Genomic DNA, 24,315 nt, shown 5'->3' with positions numbered 1-24,315 from the left:
CATACATATTACACCTACAATGACACCATTTGGCTTGACCCCCAAGCTACTGAGAAGTCTTAGAATTTAATATCCTGACCAGTTAAAAAAGATCACAGCTGTCTTATTTCTACTTTGGGTTTCCAGGCTGACTGGGAATATACACTGGCTAATGCAGTTATTTGTCTCTGCACCATTTTTCTGCAAATAACTGGGCTATTCCTCTCTGTTGGGTTCTGCGGGAATTTTAACTGCATGAGGTTTTCTTTAAGCAAAAAGATTCCTTGGAATTTAAGACACTATAGTCAGTGGGGGAGGATAGTGGAAAAAAATATACCCAACATGGAAACAAATGACAAATTCTTATTTAATAAAAACAAACAATTTCTTATTTTCTCACACACTAGAGATGGCTTAGCTAAGAAAATGAATGCACATCATTCAAGTTGAAACAACAGTTTAAGAACTGTAATCAATATTTTATGAAATCCATGTAGTACAAGCCTTTAAAAATTATTTGTAGTTTTTTTTTCAAACCATACACCCTCCCCCTTCTTCAAGCCCTCCTCAGACAGCGATCCTTTTTTCCTTAAGACTTCCCACCACTCACTCAGAGGGGGCTGTCGGAGGAATTCGGCTGGAGGAATTGTTCAGGACCAGAAAGCAAGCAAACTCTACATCTTATTTCACTGTCGGCCTCGTTGATTCTTCCTCTGGTTCAGATTAGTGTGTTGTCTTTAAAGTAGGAAGGCCGTTTTTAAACAGCACCCTGCTTGTTTTATAGCAAAATAAAACGCTTTTCACTTTGGTGCCTTGGCAACATTCTTCTGTGACAGCAAATCGGAATCTCCACCATCCTTTATTCTCCATTCCACTGCACAAGGCGAATCTTGAAAGAAGATGCAAAGGTCGAAGGTTATGCTCAGTCTTACCTTGTTTGCGCTCTGCTTGACTTTATCATGCTTTCACGACGTGGAAGCATCCGCCATCATCAGGCCTGGAAAGCCCACCAAAGGTCTCAGAACGCAATCAGCTGCTGATAATGAGCAGAGAAAAGAATTACAGTTAGAAGACACTCAGTTGGACGAGCCAAGTGCAGATGTGGAGGGGAAAAATGAGAAGCCGAGCAGTAAAAAGTCACCCGAAGAGCTCCTAGCAGGTAAATTATATCAAGAAGACTATACAGTGGTAAAGCATGTGCATATGTTTAAGGTTATAAGGGAAGTTCTTTGTCAAACCATAATTCAATTAACTTGAGATCACTTTCACTGTTTTTTGTCACATTGACAGATCTGGCATGAATTTTCTTCCTTTTATGCAAGGTAGTCAACAAACTAAAATCATTCAGTCGACTAAAACAATATATACTGTATTTTCCAGAAACACACTGCTGTGAGAGAAGTGAATGGAAAAGAGATTACAGGCATAAGTAAGGGAGAAGATGGCAATCACAGATGGCAGCAAGGCCAAGTAAAACATAGCCGTAATGCCCCCCCTCCAAGCACGCCCCCTAAACTCTATTTTGCTTTAAAAAAAAAAAGGGTGATGTCAGGAAAAGTAACATGCCTAAAGTTTTGTTTGGATTAGGGTTACAGCTATCTGTCTTAAAATCCTTAACTGCAAATTCTTTAGGATGAGAAAGACAAAATAAAGTACACAAAAATGCATAGTAGATTGTGATGGGTCAGCAATATCAGAAAATAGGAATTTTTTTTACTTGTTTATTTGGAAACAACCATAAGATTTATATTTGTGGCCTGGATTTCATTCAACACCATTGTGTTTTGATGGCAGTAAGACAGGAACAACTGTACCCTGGGCAGTTTAAACTGGACAGTTGAAGACTGGAAAAATGTTTGCTGAGTCTGTACCCACTCTAGCTTCAGATTCCTGTTTTTGGCTGACAGGAGTGGAAACCAATGTGGTCCTGAACTGTTGTAGCCTCAAGGGTCAATGTGTTTTGCATTCTGAGGTTACTTTACATTTTGCCTTTATTGTAAAGAGTGGTTAGTTGAGTTACAGTAGCCTTCCTGTCTGCTTAAACCAGCACAGCCATTCTCAATTGAAAGCTTTTGTTAACTCTGTGTTTCCACAACAGTTTCTGAAATATTTAAACCAGCTCACTTGTCACAAGCAATCATGCCAAGATTAAAATCACAGTAATTACACTTTTCCCCCATGTTGATGTTTTGTGTTTGTGCCAACATTAACTGAAGCTATTTGACCTGTATCTGCATGAGTTTATGAAATTGCTCTGCTGCAGATCAAATAGCTGTGTGAATGAGCAGGTGTACAGTTTTTCCTTAAGTCCTTAGTTCTGCACTGCAACTATGAGCAGCTAACAAGTAAAGAAGTGTTATCTATATACAATGTCTAAACTACTTTTTTTGCATAAGACTACATGAAAAGTATATATGGTATCTGGTTAACTTCTCTTACTTGGTTGAATGTCAAGAATATAGAGCTTCTATATCATTTGTATAACTTTCAACAGACCTTTAATAATAGGCTTTTCTGTGCAAGCTAGGTTGTGCTTAATTTCTTTATTGATTTGGTGATACAGTTTTTACTGTAGTGTTATTTCCTTTTCTTCTGCATAAGATAAGGCAAAGAAAGCAGCAGAGAAGGAAGCCAAAGCAAAGAAACCAAAAGCCCCCAAGCCCACCAAGGCTCCCAAGCCTCCGAAACCCACAAAGAAGCCTAAACCAACTAAAAAGCCCAAACCACCAAAACCAACCAAAAAGCCCAAACCACCAAAACCAACCAAGAAACCCAAACCTCCCAAACCAACCAAGAAACCCAAAGTCGTCAAGGCCACCCCAAAGTATGAAGAAAAGCTGTCAAAGGAAGAGGAGGAGGAAAAATTTCACACCGAGCTTGGATTGGACAAATGTAGGTATTTGCCAAGTCTGTTACATAAGGCAGAATTGTGCAGATTTTATATGTTACTGGCTTTATGCTGTGTTTTCTTCTAATTCCCAATACCATAAACAGAAAAGTTCTAACCCTTTCATTCAAACTTACATTGTGTAAATTGTACTTTAATTGGCTTCTGTGTGCGTAGTCTGCATGGGGGCAAAAACAGTTGAGTAAATATCCATCTTGTTCATTTTCATTACACCCACACCTTCTCATTCACTGATGATGGGTTACAGATGTGTCAGCAAAGTGGACTGAAAAAGACTGGTCCAAATAGAGATCAAAGTTACTGGGCAATTTATTCTAATTAACAGTCACTTATAAGGTGCATGAATCTACAGTCTGGGCTCAAAAGAAATCCATCCCAGACTTGCTTCTTCATACCATTTAGTGTATTTTTGTTGATGATGAACTTGCACAAATGTCTAAAATATGCTTCTACCCATTAATTTCAGACCTTAAACATGGTTGCATTTAAGCATTTATTTAAAATCTTTTGCTGTTTTGTGAAGTTTGAATTTGAAACAAAATTCAAATGTTCCACAAAAGACATGTATGTAAGTCTAACACTTTGACATATTGATGTTCTTGTTCTATATGTTATATACATGTATACATGTGTGTGTGTGTGTGTGTGTGTGTGTGTGTGTGTGTGTGTGTGTGTGTGTGTGTGTGTGTGTGTGTGTGTGTGTGTGTAAAGCAGGATTAAGTAAATGAGGACCTGGAACACACTACAACCTTTTGTTAAATCTTCATATATTTTTCTTATAGATGAAGTTACAGAGTTGGATCTCCTGCCTAAAATCAATGAGACCAACCCCATCACAGAGGACCCCAGCATCTATTTACCCATTCCAGGTATTTTTAATGTATGTGATTAGACAATATGTGTATTTTAAAAACTGTATGTAATTTTTGTCATTTTGTGTGTGTGTGTGTGTGTGTGTGTGTGTGTGTGTGTGTGTGTGTGTGTGTGTGTGTGTGTGTGTGTGTGTGTGTGTGTTTAGAGGAAACTACAGCCACACCATTTGTACCCCCCTGGTATGAAGAGTTCGATTATTCTGACTGTATGTTGACACCATTTACTTTACTTTTTATTGTGTGAATAAAATATTGCATTTAAAGAGTAAAAGCATAATTGTATGTAATATGTTTGGTTCCGTTTTGCTTTCTCTCTGTCTCTCTCTCTCTCTTCATCTCTGTAATCAGTGGCAGCAAAGAAGCTGGAGGAGGAGATGGAGAAACAGCGGAAAGAGAAGGAGGAGAAGGGTATAAATATTTTTCTGTATCTCTTTTGCAATAACATTCAGACCTCATTTTTTCTTCATGGTGGTCTGTGTGGTGTGATGTAAGAAATGAGCAATGTTCTCTGGGATAAAGGGTGGGTTTTTTTTGTACCAAGTGCATGTTACTTAAACACTGCAAGTACTTATTTAACCTCAGACTTTAACTATCGCCTCTTTGTTTTTTATTTTATTTTAGAACTAATATACTTTAAACTTACTTTAAATACTAAACTCCCAATTTTTCTCCTAAAACAGCTGAAAAACTCAGGAAAAAATGGGAGGAGGAGGAAGAAGAGAGAAGAAAGCAAACTCCTGTTTATGTCGAACCCAAAAGTAAGTCTTTGCAAAAACACACTGGTTATGTAATATGTACAGTTTGAACAGTGCCACCAATAAACCAAGAGTGCATGAAATGCAGAATTTATGTCTACAAATTTACTAGTTAAATTTGCTTTTATTTTTAAATGCTATTAGTTTACTTCCCCCGCAGTCTGTTTCATGTCCAGCTGGAGCAAGGCCTGCAGTCCCTGAGTGAGTCCCAGTGTTGGGTGTTTAAAAGAATGAGCCATCGTTTCTGTTGGCTCGCACTCCATCCTGTTCTTAGTTCAAATGAGTTTCTCTTCCCAAAAGGCCTCTCTCATTCTGGGGTGGAATCAGTTAGTCAGAGTCATCACTCATTCTCATCCTGCACAATACAGTGACAGGGCTTTTATGACCAAGAGCAAAAAGTATGCCTTAGATGTGTAGTTGGGTTTTAGTCAGGGCTCTGTTGCTCATTCAGGCACAAGACAAAAAATAATTGCAGGACAACACATAACGTAACCACCGTGCACACATTTAATACTTCTTGGGTTTTTTTTGGGTTTTTTTGCTTTGTTAAAAAAAAAAAGGCACACTTATTAAAAACAGGTTTTTGGTCTGTTATGGATAATGCAGTAAAAAAGGTTTTACTGAAAAGAGATTTGTCTCATTGCAGATTGTCCTCCATTGGGCATGGAGTCCCATCGTGTGGATGATGACCAAATTTCGTCATCCTCTACATCCAATCTTGGATTTGCAGCCCAGAGGGGCCGTTTGAATATGCAGGTGCTGATGGCAATACTGTAGTTTGCTCTGATAAAAGTATTGCTCCCCCTTTATAATTGCCTTGATCTTTTTTAGACAAACTATAAGTCAACCATTGTCTCCAAATACCACAGTGATTTTTCTATAACACCAGTACAGACAGTCATAACAACTACAAGGTTTATATTCATTTAAATCTCAAGTAGAAAATTCCAAGGGTATGGGATGTGGTTTATTAAATATTCTTATTATCTTCAAGTGAAGGTGAATTAACAACTGTTTAGAGCTGCAGCTAATTAGGGACTAACATGTAGATATAAATTAATAAGTAAACAATTGCATTGGTTGTACATTTGCTTATAACTTATAACTAAGGAATAAAACACTGTGCTCTTATATGGGATTCCACAATCTATTTTATTATTGATTATTGTCTATAACAGCATGCCCCACCATGTTTTATATTTCCTGGATTATTTTATACTAGTAGCTGTGCTGAAAGGATAATTATACATCAATAATATAGTGTTATATTTTATATTAGACATCAGAAACCACAGAACAATGAACAATGTACAGATTTGCCTTTTTTAAGGGCCAATACTTTTAATCACAATTTTATTATTATTTGACTGTACTTTTTTTATTTTATTTAAATATGTGCTTATGCTAATACAAAAAATTACTTTATGTGTTTCAGATGTTTAGCAGGTTTAACAAAATTTAACGTTTGATCTACTTTGGTTTGTTGTTCCAGGCCTCAAATAATGAGGAAGATGTTTACGGAGGGGCCTGGTGTGCAGACACTGAAGAAAAAGAACACTGGTTTCAGCTGGATTGCAGGCGAGAGGTGGAGTATACCGGGATCATAACTCAGGGCAGGGACTCCGATACACAGTAAGTAAATAAACACTGATCTTTTAAAGTCTTTGTACATTTGTCCTCATTCAAAAGGACTTGTGTTAGAATATTTGAGCCATTTTAATTCATCTTATTTGGTTTAGATATGTACAACCCAGGTTTCTAAGCAAACAAAATTTGTCCTTGCAGTGACGACTTTGTTTCATCATATTTTGTGGCCTTCAGTAATGACTCTCGTGAATGGACAGTGCTTCATGATGGCTATGCTGAATGGGTATTCAGATCTTTTTATTATTTTTTACAACAATGAATATTACTGCACATTATATACTAACTAATTAACGGATTGTATTCATGGGTGTAATACATAAGGCAGGCTTTATTCAGTCATTATGAATTTGATGCTCTAGCTTTTCTACGGCAATGTTGACAAAGACACTCCAGTGAAGACACAGTTCTCACAGTCTGTGGTTGCACGATACATTCGAATCCTGCCCCAGAGCTGGAATGGCAGTCTGTGCATGAGGCTGGAGGTGCTTGCCTGCCCCCTGCCAAGTAAGCTTTAAAACTAGAGAATAAAAAAGCTTTTTGTTGTTTTGTTTATTCTGCTTTTAAGGACCTTTCGCATAAACAAACTTGTTTTGAATAGATAGTTACCCAACAGAGAATGATGTCACTCCCACTGATGACTTGGATTACAGACATCACAACTACAAGGAGATGAGGCAGGTGAGGCCAACGAGCCCCATTTTCATAATGCAAAGTACCAGCATGTTAAAGTTAAAGGGCAGACCTCCTGTTTGAACATGTGCAGTCTTCTGCTTTGCCTCTTGTTGATCTTTACCTCTTCACTGCCATCCAACTTTCTATTGTTCTCTCTCTGTTTTTGTGCAGATGATGAAAGTGATAAATGAAGAGTGCCCTAAAATCACTAAAATCTACAACATTGGCAAGAGCTTTCAAGGGCTAAAGATGTATGCAATGGAGATCTCGGACAACCCAGGAGAGCATGAGATAGGTCCAAAACATTCAGTCTATACACAGATGGGTGACAAATTGAAGGAAAAAAAAAAAAGAAATAATGTATTTTGGGGGGGGGAGTGGTGGCTCCAGCGGTTAAGGCGCTGGGTTGCCGATCAGAAGGTCTGGGGTTCAAGCCCTGGTATCGCCAAGCTGCCACTCTTGGGCCCTTGAGCAAGGCCCTTAACCCTCTATGCTCCGGGGGTCCCTTACGAGGGAAATATCGAGGTCCGTGACGTGGGGCCGCCTTCCCGTGGGCTCACCACCTGCAGGAGGGACCGTAAGGGACGGTGCTGTGAGGATTAGGCAGCAGTCGAAGGTGGGGGCCTGCTTAGACTGCTGCCCCCGCGACCCGAATTACGGATAAGCGGGAGAAAATGAATGAATGAAGGATGAATGAATGTATTTTGGTGCACTATGAGGTGCTATAACAGCTTCAGTTCACGTTGACATATATACTGTCTCTAGAACTGTACTGGAGCAATGAACACAGTTCTTACAAAAATTATTCCCCTAATTGGTGTTTTAGTAAAAATAGTGAACATTATAAAATTTCTCATAGGTGTGAGCTGTTTGGCGATTTTAATAAACACGAAGGCCATAACATAATTTATATCATTTTTAACTCATGAAATCATTCAGTGAGGCCCTGTAGGTGGGGACAGAGTAATCCTTTTAGGTACCATTTCACCGTGGAATAAAGGTGATTTAATAATTGGTAACATTTTCCATTGCCTTTCATTTGTCATCTTTAATATATAAATACACTGGTCCCCTGGTGGTCTAGTGGTTAAGATGCAGCGCTCCCACGGCTGCGACCCGGGTTCGATTCCCGGTCAGGAAACCATCCCCAGCCACTCTTAGTGCCGGTCCCAAGCCCGGATAAATTGGGGAGGGTTGCGTTAGGAAGGGCATCCAGCGTAAAACATGTGCCAAATCAAACGTGCGGAGGATCCGCTGTGGCGACCCCTAACGGGAGAAGCCGAAAAGAAAGTTTAATATATAAATACACTACATTTATTAATACACACACTATTTCATAAATACACACCATACTGTGCCTGTCAAGTTTAAAAACCCCTATTGTTTTATTGTTTTAGAGACACACGCATGATCCTTTTGCTTAAATGCTTGTTTTTTCAAGACAAAAGCACACAACAATTGGACAGTGAGTGACTGGAAGAATGTTCTGTGGACTGATAAGTTCAAATTTGACATTTTTGCTTCTAAAAGAAAAGCGTATGTAAAACGGAGAACAGTAGAAAAGATGTTACATGACTGCCTCACATCCACAAACATGGAGGTCAACATTTAACAGTTTGGGGTTGTTTCGGAGCAGGAAAGGTTTCAGATTTATTCTGGGTGAACGGAATACTGAACCAACATTACTACCATTCCATACTTCAACACCACGCAATTCTGTCTTTACTATTGCTAATTGGAACCAACTTCACTATACAAGAAGACAATGACATAAATCTTATTGAACTGCTCTGGGATGAAGTGAAATGGAAGGCCAGAAATATGTATCCAACTAGCGTAGGACACATTTGGCAAATATTACAGGAGGCACGGCAAAGAATCAGCTAAACGTTTGAAGAAAGGAACTGTCTGGATGCCGAGAGAGTGTAAAGCTGAAAACATTTTGTACAGTATATCAAATCATTAAATAGTTTGTTGCATATAAACCAAAGGAACATGCATGTGTCTCAAAAATGACAAAAGACTAGGTGTTTCCAAACATTTGGCAGGCAATGTATTTGCTAAAGAGGAAGAGACACACACAACAACCCATTACAAACTAGGAAGCATGTTAAACGATTGTCCTGTATTATGTTTCAGGCGAGCCAGAATTTCGCTACACTGCAGGTCTGCATGGGAACGAAGTTCTAGGCAGAGAGCTCCTTCTACTGCTCATGCAGTTCCTCTGCAAAGAGTACAATGATGACAACCCTCGAGTGCGACGCCTGGTGGAGGGCGTGCGCATCCATATAGTGCCCTCACTCAACCCAGATGCTTACGAACTGGCTTATGAAATGGTATAGCAGGTTTCCACTTGATTAACTCACACTATTACTGTTAACAATCTTAATAATCATTTGTTTCAACAATCATCATTTTGCATCAGGGCTCAGAAATGGGAAACTGGGCGCTGGGGCACTGGACTCAGGAAGGTTACGACATTTTCCAGAACTTTCCTGACCTTAATAGCATCTTGTGGAGTGCAGAAGACAGGGGCTGGGTTCCTCGAATTATACCAAACCACCATATCCCCGTACCCGACAACTTCCTGAATGGCTCGGTAAACAAAAACAAAGCATTTCATAATTATAATGTGAGGTTTCTCAGGCTTAGGCTTTATTTTTAGTTTGACAGTTTACCAGTACAATAATTTACTGCAGTAATGTAACGATTACTGTATGTATTATACAATTATTGTATTCATATCATTCATTATTTGTAATAATTACATTACTACATTTTACAGTTATAAAAACAGAGTAGCTTTAAATGCGACCGGTTCAAAATATTCCAGGAACAACACGTCCTATTTTGTACATCAGTGCATTATGATTTAATGTTGTTATTTCATGTTGTAAAACATCTGTGATCATTTAAGCAGCTGATGACTCCTTCCATAAATCATTTTCATCATATCAGTGTTTATGCATTTTTATTTGTTAAATTATGCCGCTTGTTTCTGTCTCTTTATTATTAGTCTTAGATTATGACGATTGTCAGGATATACATTCCTGTAAATAATGGTTATCGTTGGAAGCATTACACGGGATCCATCACCACATCACAATATGTTTGCAGGTGGCTACGGAAACAAAAGCCATCATCTCCTGGATGCAACGAACACCCTTTGTCCTGGGAGCAAACCTGCAGGGAGGTGAGAATCTTGTGACATACCCATTTGACATGCAGCATCCACCCCGGGTCACTGGCACAGGTGGACATCCGAACTACAACATGAACGCAGAGACATGGGCCCGGATACAGAGGCAAAACGAAGGTGCTCTACGCGAGACACCAGACGAGAACATGTTCCGCTGGCTGGCCATGACCTACGCCCACAGCCACCTCACTATGACAGAGACTCAGCACAGCTTATGCCACAGTGATGATATCACTGGTGGCCAGGGCATCATTAATCGGGCAAGCTGGAAACCTGTTGTAGGCAGTGAGTGAGAAATAATATGCTGTACTCATGACTTTTCTGTTCATATTCTGATATATCCTGCTTTAGATTGCACATTATTTAATCTGAACTCCCATAGGCATGAATGATTTCAGTTACCTTCACACGAACTGCTTTGAAATATCCATCTTCCTGGGATGCGACAAGTTTCCGCATGAAAGTGAGCTGCCTTTGGAGTGGGAGAGAAACCGCGAAGCTTTGCTTGCTTTCATCGAGCAGGTAAGAACTTTTCGCAGGGAGATGTGTCGCAGTTAAGAAGCCTTGAAAGCATATATGAGCTGTCGTGTCATCTCGTCAACTAGGTTCACCGTGGCATCAAAGGTGTAGTAAAGGACACTGATGGGAATGCTATTGCAAATGCTACAATATCAGTGGAGGGCATTAAACATGACGTCAAAACAGGTAACACATGCTATATATGAATGTCCTATTTCTACATTGAGTATTTGAGTAGTTCCTATTCTTTGTCCTGGAGTATCATTTTGGCACATTCTGTAATATTTCTTTCTCAAGCACAGAAAACTAAATAAAAACACAGGCAGTATGGGTATGCTCTTGGATTGGGATTGGAAGTTTTATATTTTTTTATATTTTGTGTTTTTCCTCAATCAAGCTTCCACTGGTGATTACTGGCGCCTTCTGAACCCAGGCGAGTATCGTGTGACTGCAAGAGCTGAAGGTTACACATCGCAGACTCGCTTGTGCATGGTAGGCTACGAGGCAGGCGCGTCACGATGCAGCTTTGCGTTAACCAAGTCTAACTGGGCCCGAATTAGAGAGATCATGTCTCAGAGTAAGAACAAACCAGTCCGTGTGGTCACAAGGACCCAGACTGGAAGCACAAGCAATGCTGATCCAAATAAAACTAACCTGCCTGTTGGGGGAGGCAGTGAGCGTCTACGACGTCTGCGTATGTTGCGTCTGCGCAGGCTGCGTATGAGAGGCAAGATGACCACTACTGTATTGCCGACCTCCACCACAACAACCACCACCACCACAACAACCACTCCATTTCCCACCAGCACCACAGAGCTGATGACGGAGACCACTGACTCATGGTTCGACTCGTGGTTTGTAACAGACAACACAGACACCGCAGATACTTTGGAGTTCGAGCTCCCGGAGACGGAACCAACACGAGACTACACCTTTGAGTATAAAATAGATGATTATTGAGCACATGATAGATCCCACCTCAGCAGTACTGCAGCTTATACCTTTATTTTCTATGGACATTCACTCTGTGGAACAGAGAGCGTCAACATTTTTTGGATATTGTTCTTATCAGATTTAACAAATCCTATATAAATCTAAGTCTACCTTGTGTTCAACTTACAGAAGTGCACTTTTTTTTTATATTGTCACATGTTTTTATAATAAAAATGCCTGGATTACATTATGGTCTACAGTGTTATTCAATAAATAAAGAAAATAGAAGATTATTGTAATGCATTACTGGGCTGCTTAATTCATCTACAACATTGGTGTGAAATTCAATCATAGATGGGACCAAAATGAAATACTGGGTCTAAGTAGAGGGCCGAACTCTGTCCACGTTTAATCAACAACAAGACAGGCAGCATACAGAATACAAAGTATGAAAATAAAACAGTACATTCTGCTCTTATGCACATTGACCTGAGCAAGATGCTTGGGATTGATTAATGGCTGTCAGGTCATTAATGGTTCTGTGCTGGGGCAACTCATAGGATAGAGTGAATTTGTGACTCAGTGAGACGACTTGTGTGTGTACTTTTTCTCATTTTAAGAGAAACAGTGAAAAGTTCCTCATAATAATATGTACTTCCAAACATGCGGCTCGTTCAAGCAGAGATTGGCAGAGACGGAAGATATTTCAGGAATGGTCTGTAGAAACTGTACAGTGCCCAAAGTGTCAAACTTTGCCAGTTATAATAGAAATATATTACCCTTGGGCTGGATATAATGGTTCCAAAAGCCAGAAGTGGCCCAGGGGCCTTGAGTTTGACATGTATATTTTATATTCATATTTATTCATTTAAAGTTGTGGAAATCACAACTCAACATTATTAAATGTATTGGTAATTAAGTTAAACATAGATAAAATCTTATTTAACCAATCATTTGAAGTGAACAGATTTAATCCAAACCATAAACTTAAATACAAATAAACAAAAAAATAATAAATAAATTATGTAAGCTTGGAGGTGTTCTGTAATGGAAAGTTTTGGGATAATGGCCATCATCATCATCATCACCATCATCAAGTCCATGGCTTTAATAAACAGGTTTTTGGACACATTTAATTTACAAGCCTAATATCTAAGTTATATTTGTTTCTAATAATAAAAAAGTTTGTAAACGTCTGCTCTGGAGATATTTAGATTAAATGGCATTACATTTACACTGTAATCCTCTCAGTGCTGTCGTACTTTTTTCCAGTCGCTGGTCCCTCAAATGACTTCTAATTTCATATCTAGTGCACTACATAGGGTGTGACGCTCTTGAGTTTATGTTTCCTTCGTAGTGCACCAATATAGGAACTATGAAGCTGTTTATATCACAGCCTTCTTCCTGAGCGCAGACTGTCAGCCAGTTAGAGGCCAAGTTTCAGTAACGAGACCCTGCTGATTACACGGCTATTATCTGTAGCGCTTCTGTGACGCTCGAATAATCGATTAATTTCGTGTTTTAGTTTAATTAAAATAATGATTCTGACTTTTTAGTAAAGCAGTCGTTGTAATGTTTTAAAAGCCAGGATTAAGAAACTTAGCAACCCGGCTAGCCTCTGGAGCTAGTCGCTTTCTAAGTTCTTGGAGTCTGGGTGGAATTAGCCTCTTCTTGCTAGCGTTCATTTTTCCCAGAACAAACCTTACAGGTAAGATTTGAAAATGTCACCGCAAACACAGTGCTTCTAAAGCCTGGTCTATATCTCTTTAAATTGAAATAATGAATCCTTTTACCTCGGGTTACTTTTTTCTTTTGCTAGCTTGCTAACGCTGTGAAATATTTAAGTGACACGTCTACCAGTATTAAGACAAACCCCGCCTTCTGAGACCTAATTGGCTAAAATTAGTATTGACAGTGTCCAATTGGGAGCCTGACTGCGATCTGTTAGCCAATCAGAGCGAAAGAGGCGGGATAAAGGGAGCCTACCCAAATGTTGGACTTTGTCAGAATACGGGTAGAAACATATAACACACCCGGTATGCTACTAATGCTAGTTATGCGCTAATCTTTTCGTGAGAAAACGAGCTGAAGATCTTGCGTGAAGTGAGTGGCACAGAAAGTGAAGTGTTTTTTTTAGGTTTGAAAGTATGTAAACCTATAACACTGTCACTGATATAATTATGTATAATAAAATTATTTAATACGATGATGGCTGTAGTGTAAATCTAATCATTACTCAGTTTCAGTTGAATGGCACATGATACGAAAGAGTTTCTGGTTGTCAAGGTGATTATTATGTGTGTGTGTTTTCCAGGTCTGCTGATAACCCAACCCAAATAAGAACCATGAAGCTCTACAGTTTGTGTGTGGTGTACAAAGGATCAAACAAGGCCAATCTTCTCAAAGCAGCCTATGATTTGTCTTCATTTAGTTTTTTTCAGAGATCCAGGTAACTACATGACCTCCTCTTTGCCCATCAGGCATTACGAGTTCATTTTCCCCTTTGATGACTTTGCAGACTGGATACACCACACACATAGGAGACTTGCACTATGTACACATGCAGGTCCTGATACTCAAAATACCATGAATACTGCATTTACTCCATTTTAATACAAACTAATTTACTTTGTTTAGACTGAACATTTGAAAGAATTATATGGTTATGTTCATAAGCTACATTGACAATAATGCAGCATCCTTAACATATTTATCATATATTTTTTAACCATAGTGCATTCCAGACACAGCTCATTTGCATGTGGTCATGGTGAGGGACACATAACTATAAAAGGCCTGGTGCACAGAACCGCTGGGACTATGAGAAGTAAAGAAGTGAAAGTTGTTTTGATTTGTGACACATAAGAATAATAGTTAAAAAGGAAGACTGACTTCTGTTCCAATAAAATGAGTTAATAATGTATTAGTAATTAAATTTGGAGTCCCGTTCTTTGTTTATACAGCACTGTTTCAACTCTTAACACCGTTTGGCTCAAGTTATTATAATTAGGTGGAAGAAATTTATCACGTTATCGGACCACCTGTGGTTCTGATCAATGTAAATACTTATCTTGAATTGTCTGCCTAAATCCTGTCTTTCAGTGTACAAGAATTCATGACATTCACCAGCAGCCTGATAGTCGAGCGCTCCTCATTAGGAAGCCGTGCGTCCGTCAAAGAACAAGGTAAGTGAAGGTTTGCTGAAGCACAACATTGATATTTGTGCAGAAAGATGTTGTCATTCTGACCCAGTGATTACTTTTACTGTGGCTGGAAAACATGTTGAATGACTCAACAGAGGTTCACAGTAATTAGAAGAACAATCTGACCAGCTGATGTGCATCAAGCTCTGATTCTGACCTGCTTCCATTGCTTAATCTGCTGGTTTCTCTGATTTGCCTGATGGAGATTTTTATTTTATTGATTCCTTTATTCAGAAGTGATTTCTATTTAGATTGAAGGCAATGTTTTCCTACTCAGGACATGCTGATGTGATTGGCATCTGATGTGCATCTTTGAGAGCTGAATGGTTTTGAAAAGGATGTGCAATTGAATTAAGCACAGCAAAATGGTACAGTTTGATTCCTTAGTGTTCAAGATTTATAAAAAAAAAAAATAATAATAATAATAATCCAGCTACCAATTATATCTAGCAGATTAAATCATGTTTGTCTTAATTAAATTGTGTTCAACATTAACATGATGATTAATGATTAACGCTATTGCAGTAATAGTGGGCCATCTGGAGAAGTGAGTGTTACTGCAGACTTATGGCAGTGTGCCAAATAATTTTCTGTAACAGAAGTCCTGACATCGGGGGTTCAAAACACAATCAAGGCGTGCTGGTATATAGAATAAATACATTTGGAGTAATAACAGTACATTTCTTGTACATGGTCTCCTAAGTTACACCATTGTCTATTCTTTTCCAATGGCCGCTGTCTTTACTTGCTCACTTTTATGCGCAAAAATACCCTCCAGATGTGTCCCATAGACAATGTCTTTCTCACTTTTTTCTTTTCCACAGAATACTTGTGTCATGTGTACGTCCGAAATGACTGTCTCAGCGGAGTAGTGATTGCAGATAATGAGTACCCCTCAAGAGTGTGCTTTACTTTGCTCGATAAGGTGGGTTTATATGATTAGCAATTTCCTAACTTTCTTGAAGTGTATTTGATGAATGCTAGACATTAAATACCTGACATCCTAGAATGTTTAAATCAGTAGTGTAAGGTTTTTGCAGTCTGTCTCCATAAGACTTTTTTTTTTTAATTAGGTGAAAGCATCCATGTTTGTTGTCTGTTTAAACAAGCTGCAATGGGTATATTATAAATCCTTTATAATATACCCATTGCAGTTTGTTTAAACAGACAACAAACATGGATGCTGTCACCTTGCAGGAATTACAGTGTTTTGTGTACTTCATAGAAATTCAATTTAAGGGAAAGAACAGTGACTGTTTTATGGGATATATTTATTTGCTGCCATGGTTTGGGTTTATCACTGCAAATCAGTACAAAGTTAAAAAGACTTTTCTTTTTGTAGTGAGTGACTTCTCAAACTGCTTTTCAGAACACTGCAGAATAAACTACTGTGAGGATTTATCTTATATAGTGTGCTAAAGGAGCTCAGGTTGTTTAACAGAATCTGGACAAAATATTGTGTTACCTGACTTTTCCAGCCATATATGGTTCTTTCACAAACTGTTAATAATTATATAGGAACTTTTTGGATGCGTTAGAATCCAATTGTCCCAGGCACAAACCTCTTCCAGCAGTGGAACGCCACTGTGCAATATCCATGTAGATATGGTTTACATATTTTGGTTTGAGCATAAGATCTTATGTGTCCTGATATACAGCTATGACTTTAACATTATTTACCACCCTTGGGATGAAATGGAACGCTGATTGCACCCCAACCCTCCACCACCTTACATTAGTACCTGAACTTACTAATGCCCTTGTGTCTGAATGAGCACAAATCTCCATGAGCACATCACTTCTGTTTTAAAGGTTTTGGAAGAGTTCAGCCGGCAAGTGAACAGCATAGACTGGCCCTCAGGCTCGCCAGCTACAGTTCAGTACACTGCTTTAGACAGCTACCTGGCAAAGTATCAGGTAAGATGCATACTCGTTTGCTTTAAATTTATACTGCAATATATTTTATTACATACTATTTATTAGTATAGTATTATAGTATTGTGTAGAAATTACATACATACATACATACATGCATTCTCCTGTAAAGCACCTATAACCCCAATTCCAAAAAATTGCTGAAATGTGTATTTGTAAAACTATAAAGGTTTTTAAAATGAATAATTTTTTACCAAATGAAAACTTTTTTTTATTAATGTATTAATAAAAAATTTCTCCAAGGTACAGCTGAATTAAATAAAACAATAAATAAAAACATACATTTTTACAAAATAAGATATTTGAACATTTTGTCCAAACAAACAGGGACTGCTCTGCTGCTGCTGTATTTAATATACAGTATATGTTTACATACTTTAATTCGGGCAATTTTGCAATCATTATTATTCTGTTAAACCCGTACTTTACTGGAAGATTACTAATGATTTGTATGGTGTGTGAGTGGCGCTTTGTGGTGGGAGGGCAGAGCCATGGGAGGGGGTGACAATAGGGAACTTGCCCAGAGTTCCAAAAGGCTAGAAACAGCCCTGTTTACGCAGCATGTGGATGTGCGTAGAAAAGCGGAAGCCAATGACGTGCCAATCCACGAGTGTGCACGGGTTACATGTTGGCATTGAGGAAAGATGTTCGTAACCGCTAATGTGTGTGTGTCCTGGCGTGAGTATGAGGAAAGGAAAGAGGAGGGGAAAAGTGAATGAAAAATAAAAGAAAGCGCTGTCTTTTGGACCATCGCCTGTCGTCAATTTCTTCCAAAGTGGCACCAGTGAGATCTGTTATAGATTTGTCATATTTCCACGTGATGTAGCAACTTTAATTTAGCAAATCTTGCACAGTTCCTTTCTCTGCTCAGCATTAGTGATCTTAAAGCTAAAATATCGCCATATAACAGGTAGCGTCATCTGGTCGGCATACTGGTCTCCGCGCTGCACACCGGAAAGTCACATGACCAACATTGGATGACTGTGATCTTTGGCTGCGATTGCCGATAAAATTTTTTTTTTTAAAATACAAGAAATTATTCAGACATAATTCCCTTATAAAAATCACTGCATGGGCTTAGAAACACCTTAAGAAATCTGTTCTTAGTTTCATCCAAGAATGCAGGTTAAAGCTCTTATTATGCAAAGAATAAGCCATATGTGAACATGCTCCAGAAATGCCACTATCTTCTCTGTGCCAAAGCTCATTTAAAATGGACTGAGACGAAGTTAAAAACTGTTCTGTGGTCAGATGGATTTATAGTTAAAATTCAATTGTTAATTTTTGGAAACCATGGAGGCCACATCCTCTAGAGTCTATACTTAAGAGGAGCTGGCACTTCTTGAAATGCACCATCAACACTAAAATGTGTATATACTGGTTTTAGAGCATCAAATGCTCCCATTCAGACAGCATCGTTTTCAGGGAAGGCCCATGTCAGCAAGACAAAGTTAATCTGCATCTACAGTGAGGAAAATAAGTATTTGAACACCCTGCTATTTTGCAAGTTCTCCCACTTAGAAATCATGGAGGGGTCTGAAATTGTCATCGTAGGTGCATGTCCACTGTGAGAGACATAATCTAAAAAAAAAAAAATCCAGAAATCACAATATATGATTTTAAAACTATTTATTTGTATGATACAGCTGTGTTCAAATAAGTATTTGAACACCTGAGAAAGTCAATGTTAATATTGGTACAGTAGCCTTTGTTTGCAATTACAGAGGTCAAACGTTTCCTGTAGTTTTTCACCAGGTTTGCACACACTGAGGGAGGGATTTTGGCCCACTCCTCCACACAGATCTTCTCTAGATCATTCAGGTTTCTGGCCTGTCGCTGAGAAACACGGAGTTTAAGCTCCCTCCAAAGATTCTCTATTGGGTTTAGGTCTGGAGACTGGCTAGGACATGCCAGAACCTTGATATGCTTCTTTCAGAACCACTCCTTGGTTATCCTGGCTGTGTGCTTCGGGTCATTGTCATGTTGGAAGACCCAGCCTCGACACATCTTCAATGCTCTAACTGAGGGAAGGAGGTTGTTCCCCAAAATCTCGCAATACATGGCCCCGGTCATTCTCTCCTTAATACAGTGCAGTCGCCCTGTCCCATGTGCAGAAAAACACCCTCAAAGCATGATGCTACCACCCCCATGCTTCACAGTAGGGATGGTGTTCTTGGGATGGTACTCATCATTCTTCTTCCTCCAAACACGTTTAGTGGAATTATGACCCAAAAGTTCTATTTTGGTCTCATCTGACCACATGACTTTCTCCCATGACTCCTCTGGATCATCCAAATGGTCATTGGCAAACTTAAGACATGCCTGGACATGTGCTGGTTTAAGCAGGGGAACCTTCCGTGCCATGCATGATTTCAAACCATGACGTCTTAGTGTATTACCAACAGTAACCTTGGAAACGGTGGTCCCAGCTCTTTTCAGGTCATTGACCAGCTCCTCCTGTAAAGTTCTGGGCTGATTTCTCACCTTCCTTAGGATCATTGAGACCCCACGAGGTGAGATCTTGCATGGAGCCCCAGTCCGAGGGAGATTGACAGTCATGTTTCGCTTCTTCCATTTTCTAATAATTGCTCCAACAGTGGACCTTTTTTCACCAAGCTGCTTGGCATTTTCCCCGTAGCCCTTTCCAGCCTTGTGGAGGTGTACAATTTTGTCTATAGTGTCTTTGGACAGCTCTTTGGTCTTGGCCATGTTAGTAGTTGGATTCTTAGTGATTGTATGGGGTGGACAGGTGTCTTTATGCAGCTAACGACCTCAAACATGTGCATCTAATTTAGGATAATAAATGTAGTGTAGGTGGACATTTTTAAGGCAGACTAACAGGTCTTTGAGGGTCAGAATTCTAGCTGATAGACAGATGTTCAAATACTTATTTGCAGCTGTATCATACAAATAAATAGTTTAAAAATCATATATTGTGATTTCTGGATTTTTTTTTTTTTTTAGATTATGTCTCTCACAGTGGACATGCATCTACGATGACAATTTCAGACCCATCCATGATTTCTAAGTGGGAGAACTTGCAAAATAGCAGTGTGTTCAAATACTTATTTTCCTCACTGTATTACAGCAGCATGGCTTCGTACTAGAGGGGTTCAGGTGCTGAACTGGCCTACCTGCACTCCAGGCCTTTCACCAATTGAAAACATCGAAATGAGAAAATAGAAGAAAAAAAGATCCAGGATTGTTGAGCAGCTAGAAGCCTCTATCAAAAACAAATGGGACAACTTTCCTCTCAAAATCTCAGCTCCCAGACATATACAGACTATTGTTAAATAAGGAGCTACACAGTGGTAAACATGACCCTGTCCCAAGTTTTTAAGATGCGTTGCAGCCTTCAAATTCTTTGTTACATTTCTTTAAAATGGTGCATTTCTTCAGTTTAAACATTTATGTTTTGTATATTCCAATGTGTATAAACTATGGGTTTATGAGTGATTCTAATCATTGCATTCTTTTTTTTTCTTTTTTTTTTACATTTTAAGCAGCTCAGCTTTTTTCGAATTGGGGTTGTATTTAAGTGACTGATCCAAAAACACTGGACAGACATCAGTGTCTGGCAAAGCGTTTGCCTATAAGTGAATTGCGAATTTAAAAAAATCTACCTGCTAAGACTCTGAAGACATTTTACACACACAACACATTAAAGTTGTGTTAGGTAAAAATATCAAAGGAAACTGACAGCATGTTTTAAGTAAAAATATCTAATAAAATTCCCTTTTTTAATGTAACACATTCCACAGACTTTCTCAGTACAGATTATATTTAATGAACATACTGTGATTTAAACAACCCAGCCGTTAGGGTTCCACAAGCCAGTGCACGCTTAGTGCCGGTCCCAAGCCCGGATAAATGGGGAGGTTTTGTTAAGAAGGCGATTCAGCGTAAAACGTGCCAAATCAAATATGCGGATGACGAAAGAGAAATTTGAGACGATGATCCGCTGTGGCGACCCCTAATGGGAGAAGCCGAAAGAAGAAGACTGTGATTAAAACCCTACTCGAATATGTGGCACATATTCATTTGCTAAATAATCTATGTATTGAGGCCAATAAACTGTTATTTCTAAACTTTCCGCTGACAGAACATAAAATTAATTAGGTAATTGCTGACTTGGGTTTTTTTTTTTTTTTTTTTTTGATAGAAAACCATTTTTATTATTTATTTTTTTATTTTTTTTACAAGAGTTCAAAAACAAAAGAACCAATCGTTCATAAATCTGTTAATTTTTCCACAGAATCCGCGTGAAGCCGATGCCATGAGCAAAGTGCAAGCTGAACTGGACGAAACCAAAATTATTCTGGTAAGTAAATGTCATCACATGAGAATCATAAATTATTAAAAGAGTGTATTGAATATTCGATTGTGAGATCAGTGCTGTAATATGTGCATCTGAATGCTGGTTCCTGTTGAAGTGGTTTAGTTTTCAAGCCATGCCCACTAACTCTGGCCTGCTTCTTCAGTAGAGTAGATACTATCGGATAATCATTTTCATTTTAAATAACAGACCATCCTTGTGTCATCCTCTGTGATTATCTCTCTGCTGGCAAAAAGAAAATGTCTGATCAAATGTAAGCCATATTGGTGACAACAGCACCACTGCAGTAATTGATTACATGTTCACTCGAGCATTTTTGCAGTCCTACATCATTATCTTATAAACAATTTCACTTATCTAATGATTTTCTGTTGTCCTTTGCAGCACAACACAATGGAGTCACTTCTGGAAAGAGGAGAAAAGCTGGATGACTTGGTACAGAAATCGGAGCACTTGGGAAACCAATCAAAAGCCTTTTATAAAACGGTGAGTAGAACTAACTAGCGTTCGTGTTATCTCCATAGTTCATGTGAGGAATAACAACTAACAGATTTTGCCGTTCTACAAACATAATCCACATGGGGTGAAATTGGAGATTCTGCAATGTCACAGTGTTCAATTAATTAATGACTACCACATTACACTTTAACAGTTTCTTATAAGATTTAATGTTGTGGAAGATGAGTTTGTTTCTGACCTAATTAGTCATGCGCCCACAAGCGTCTCTATAATCTGAACCTTGTAGCTGAAACCTTCGTTGAGTCGCGCTGTTGTAGTATATTCTAAAACAAAGGTCCTCAACCAGTGGTCTGCAACCCCTAGGGGGTCTGCTGTGGTCCTGCAGGTGGTCCGCTAATTAATTTTGAATCACCAAATCATTTATTTTGTTTAAAAACATTGGTAAAAACAACAAAGATAAAATATTACATTTTAAAAATATTATAATTATTACATTAAAGTTCTGTTAAACTTAAAGCTGATGTTCATGTATAATTTTCCACCTGACAGTAAAATTAAATGTTAAATTAAATGTATGCTGATAGTTAAAGGGAAATGTATAAAACTACAAATTGATAAATGAATGACAGCTGTGAACAACTTTAATACATTGATTTTAATTGCAAAACAAATATGATGCATGAAAGATAGGAAAATATACAGACAATAATGCATGTTATACAGTTCTAATTGTCTTAACGTAATATAACTAGCGCAATATGATTGGTTTCTAATAATATCAGTGGCTATTTTTGACACATTTTGTATCAGGGTGTCCCTGCTCCCTGATGCTGTGGTATAATGAACATTAAGCTTGGTGCTTAACATTGTGATGAATTATAAGTCATTGACTTTTGTCATGGATATTCTATTTAGATAATACACTAACCTTGCACATGTCTGGATTGTGTCCCTGTCAGGCTCGGAAGCAGAACTCTTGCTGTGAGGTGATGTGATGAAAGACTGATCAGGCACTTCTGGACCACCTTTTCCTCATTTTCGTCCTCTCTTATTTCTCTGTCTCTCTCTCAGCCTGGAGCTCACACACAGCTGACACAGCAGTTCTAGAGATCAAGGATAGAGAGAATACCTGATGTTCTTTCTTTTTTTTTTTCTTTCTTTTTTATTCTGATTTTTTTTCTTGCTCAGATGGGTTAGAGGGACTGATTTCCCAGACTGCACCACATTAAACTGCACTGTAAGAGGGTTTGCTTTTTCTTCCATGGTCTAAGACAGTCCACTAAAGGCCTGGCATCCACAGGGTTTAGAAAGTACACAGCGCAAAGTGAAGGTTAAGACATAAAATCTCCACTGTGCCTTACTTTAAGTGGCTTTGCGTTCAATTAGCCTTAAAAGTGAACATTTGAATGATGGGCTCTAGTGTGGGGAAAATGGTTGACATTTTCTTGTCTTTTTAATAGTGGAAAATGCATTGATCATAAGTGATGACCAGGTTTCAATGCTAATGTCTTATAGTGTGTATACATTCAATTCTTTCCAAATGGTGAAATAAATTCATTTTCAGTGCATTACTTCAGACTGGCTTTTACTTTGACCTATTTTTTTTTTTTATTGTAAGTTGAGCAATTATTTAAAAATATATATATTTAATAGTATTTTCACATTCCCAGTTTTATCCAGATAAGCCCTTGTGTTAAAGGTCTTGATTTATTTATTTTTTTTGCTTTCTTAATGTGTGGTCTCTGAAATCAGTCCCTTACCCTTGAATTACATTTCATGATGATATAAAGTTTCTAGTTCTCCTATTTTTGAGCAGAACTAAAATGTGAATTGTCCATACTACAGTCTTTGTCTCTCTACAATCAGTGTTAAGGTTTGAATCACAGTAGATACTCCATCTCTATAATGTTTTGATTCTTTTCTTTCTTTACTTTTGGCCCAAGCTGAAGTAATTTTATTTATATTTCATCCCCATCTCAGGCGTTTTGTACTTCATCGCCTCCTGAAATGTTTATTGTCTAGGACCTTTTAAAAGTTCTAAAACTCCTCTTTGTGTATATACATTAGAGAAGGGTTTAAGACTGTCAAATATCCAGCGTGTAGTGTGGCTGATGCTCATTAAGGACACTTGTAATGTTTGGGTTTATTTTATGAACATTTTGTGATTCCATGCCATGAAAAGTTTTTGTGACCGGATGGTGTTTTACTTTATGCAGAGTTGTTGCTCAAATCTGTGTGGCTTGTGTGTGTGTGTCTCTCCTTATGCAATGTCAGGGTAACATTGTATAAAATAAGGTGTGTTTCTTTGTCTAAAAAAAGACAAGCTTCTCTGGAGGACCGTTTGAGGTGCCTTTTTTTTGGTAATTGCCAAATCCCTGCAGCTCATTCAGTCATAAAGATTGAATGGCACCATGTTTTGTGTAGTTGTGTATAAAACTTGGCAAAAATGTACTCCTGACATGTACACTAAAGAGAAATTATAGGCAACATGTTGGGTATTATTAGGTGTTAAATATGGTGTAACACTTTCCTTCTTCAGATTAATGCAGTTAATCCGCTTTGTACTGTAGTTTTTAATCATATGCTCATCTTAATGTGCTCACTGTATAAATGTACAATTAACACTGCAGATGTATCAAGCAGGAAAGTTCCTCAATTTGTGAAAATGAAATATCACCTTGTTGAATCTGTGAGGATGTGAGATTTTATTCTTAGTCTTATATGGAAATAATTTCTATAGAAGACAGTGGTAAAAGATGGTCAAGAAATTAAAAACTGAAACCAATATGGAAAGTTTAACAATGATTACATTTTGCTGTCATTGTGTTTTATAGTAGAAAAGATCGAGTATAAAGACTTGTTGCTCGGGTATAAAAATAGCAAACAAAAAGTGTTCAC

At 38.3% G+C, this 24,315-nt stretch overlaps 2 protein-coding genes across 3 annotated transcripts; both read left to right on the top strand.

The window, feature by feature from the left end:
• Window positions 1–741: 741 nt before the first annotated feature.
• Window positions 742–11,731, top strand: aebp1a (AE binding protein 1a). The gene is made up of 18 exons (XM_083569304.1): window positions 742–1,138; window positions 2,581–2,871; window positions 3,670–3,756; window positions 3,906–3,965; window positions 4,108–4,167; window positions 4,440–4,517; window positions 5,161–5,270; window positions 6,007–6,146; window positions 6,300–6,384; window positions 6,521–6,665; window positions 6,760–6,839; window positions 7,005–7,128; window positions 8,973–9,169; window positions 9,259–9,432; window positions 9,951–10,317; window positions 10,415–10,554; window positions 10,638–10,737; window positions 10,949–11,731. The coding sequence occupies exons 1-18, from the start codon at window positions 880–882 to the stop codon at window positions 11,509–11,511; spliced, it is 3,060 nt and encodes a 1,019-aa protein (XP_083425430.1). The 5' UTR covers window positions 742–879; the 3' UTR covers window positions 11,512–11,731.
• Window positions 11,732–12,844: 1,113 nt separating this feature from the next.
• Window positions 12,845–24,222, top strand: ykt6 (YKT6 v-SNARE homolog). 2 transcript variants are annotated; one of them, XM_083569391.1, is made up of 8 exons: window positions 12,845–13,192; window positions 13,799–13,933; window positions 14,587–14,669; window positions 15,512–15,612; window positions 16,500–16,604; window positions 20,878–20,943; window positions 21,343–21,444; window positions 22,377–24,222. In XM_083569391.1, the coding sequence occupies exons 2-8, from the start codon at window positions 13,830–13,832 to the stop codon at window positions 22,410–22,412; spliced, it is 597 nt and encodes a 198-aa protein (XP_083425517.1). In that variant the 5' UTR covers window positions 12,845–13,192; window positions 13,799–13,829; the 3' UTR covers window positions 22,413–24,222. The 2 variants fall into 2 exon arrangements, with proteins under 2 accessions (XP_083425517.1, XP_083425518.1); XM_083569392.1 differs by lacking the exon at window positions 12,845–13,192 and adding an exon at window positions 13,438–13,587.
• Window positions 24,223–24,315: the final 93 nt, after the last annotated feature.

This window comes from Silurus aristotelis, assembly GCF_946808225.1.
Source record: "Silurus aristotelis genome assembly, chromosome: 18".
Taxonomy (NCBI): domain Eukaryota; kingdom Metazoa; phylum Chordata; class Actinopteri; order Siluriformes; family Siluridae; genus Silurus; species Silurus aristotelis.
Note: the sequence above shows the minus strand (reverse complement) of the source record. Positions and strands in the feature narration are given on the sequence as shown.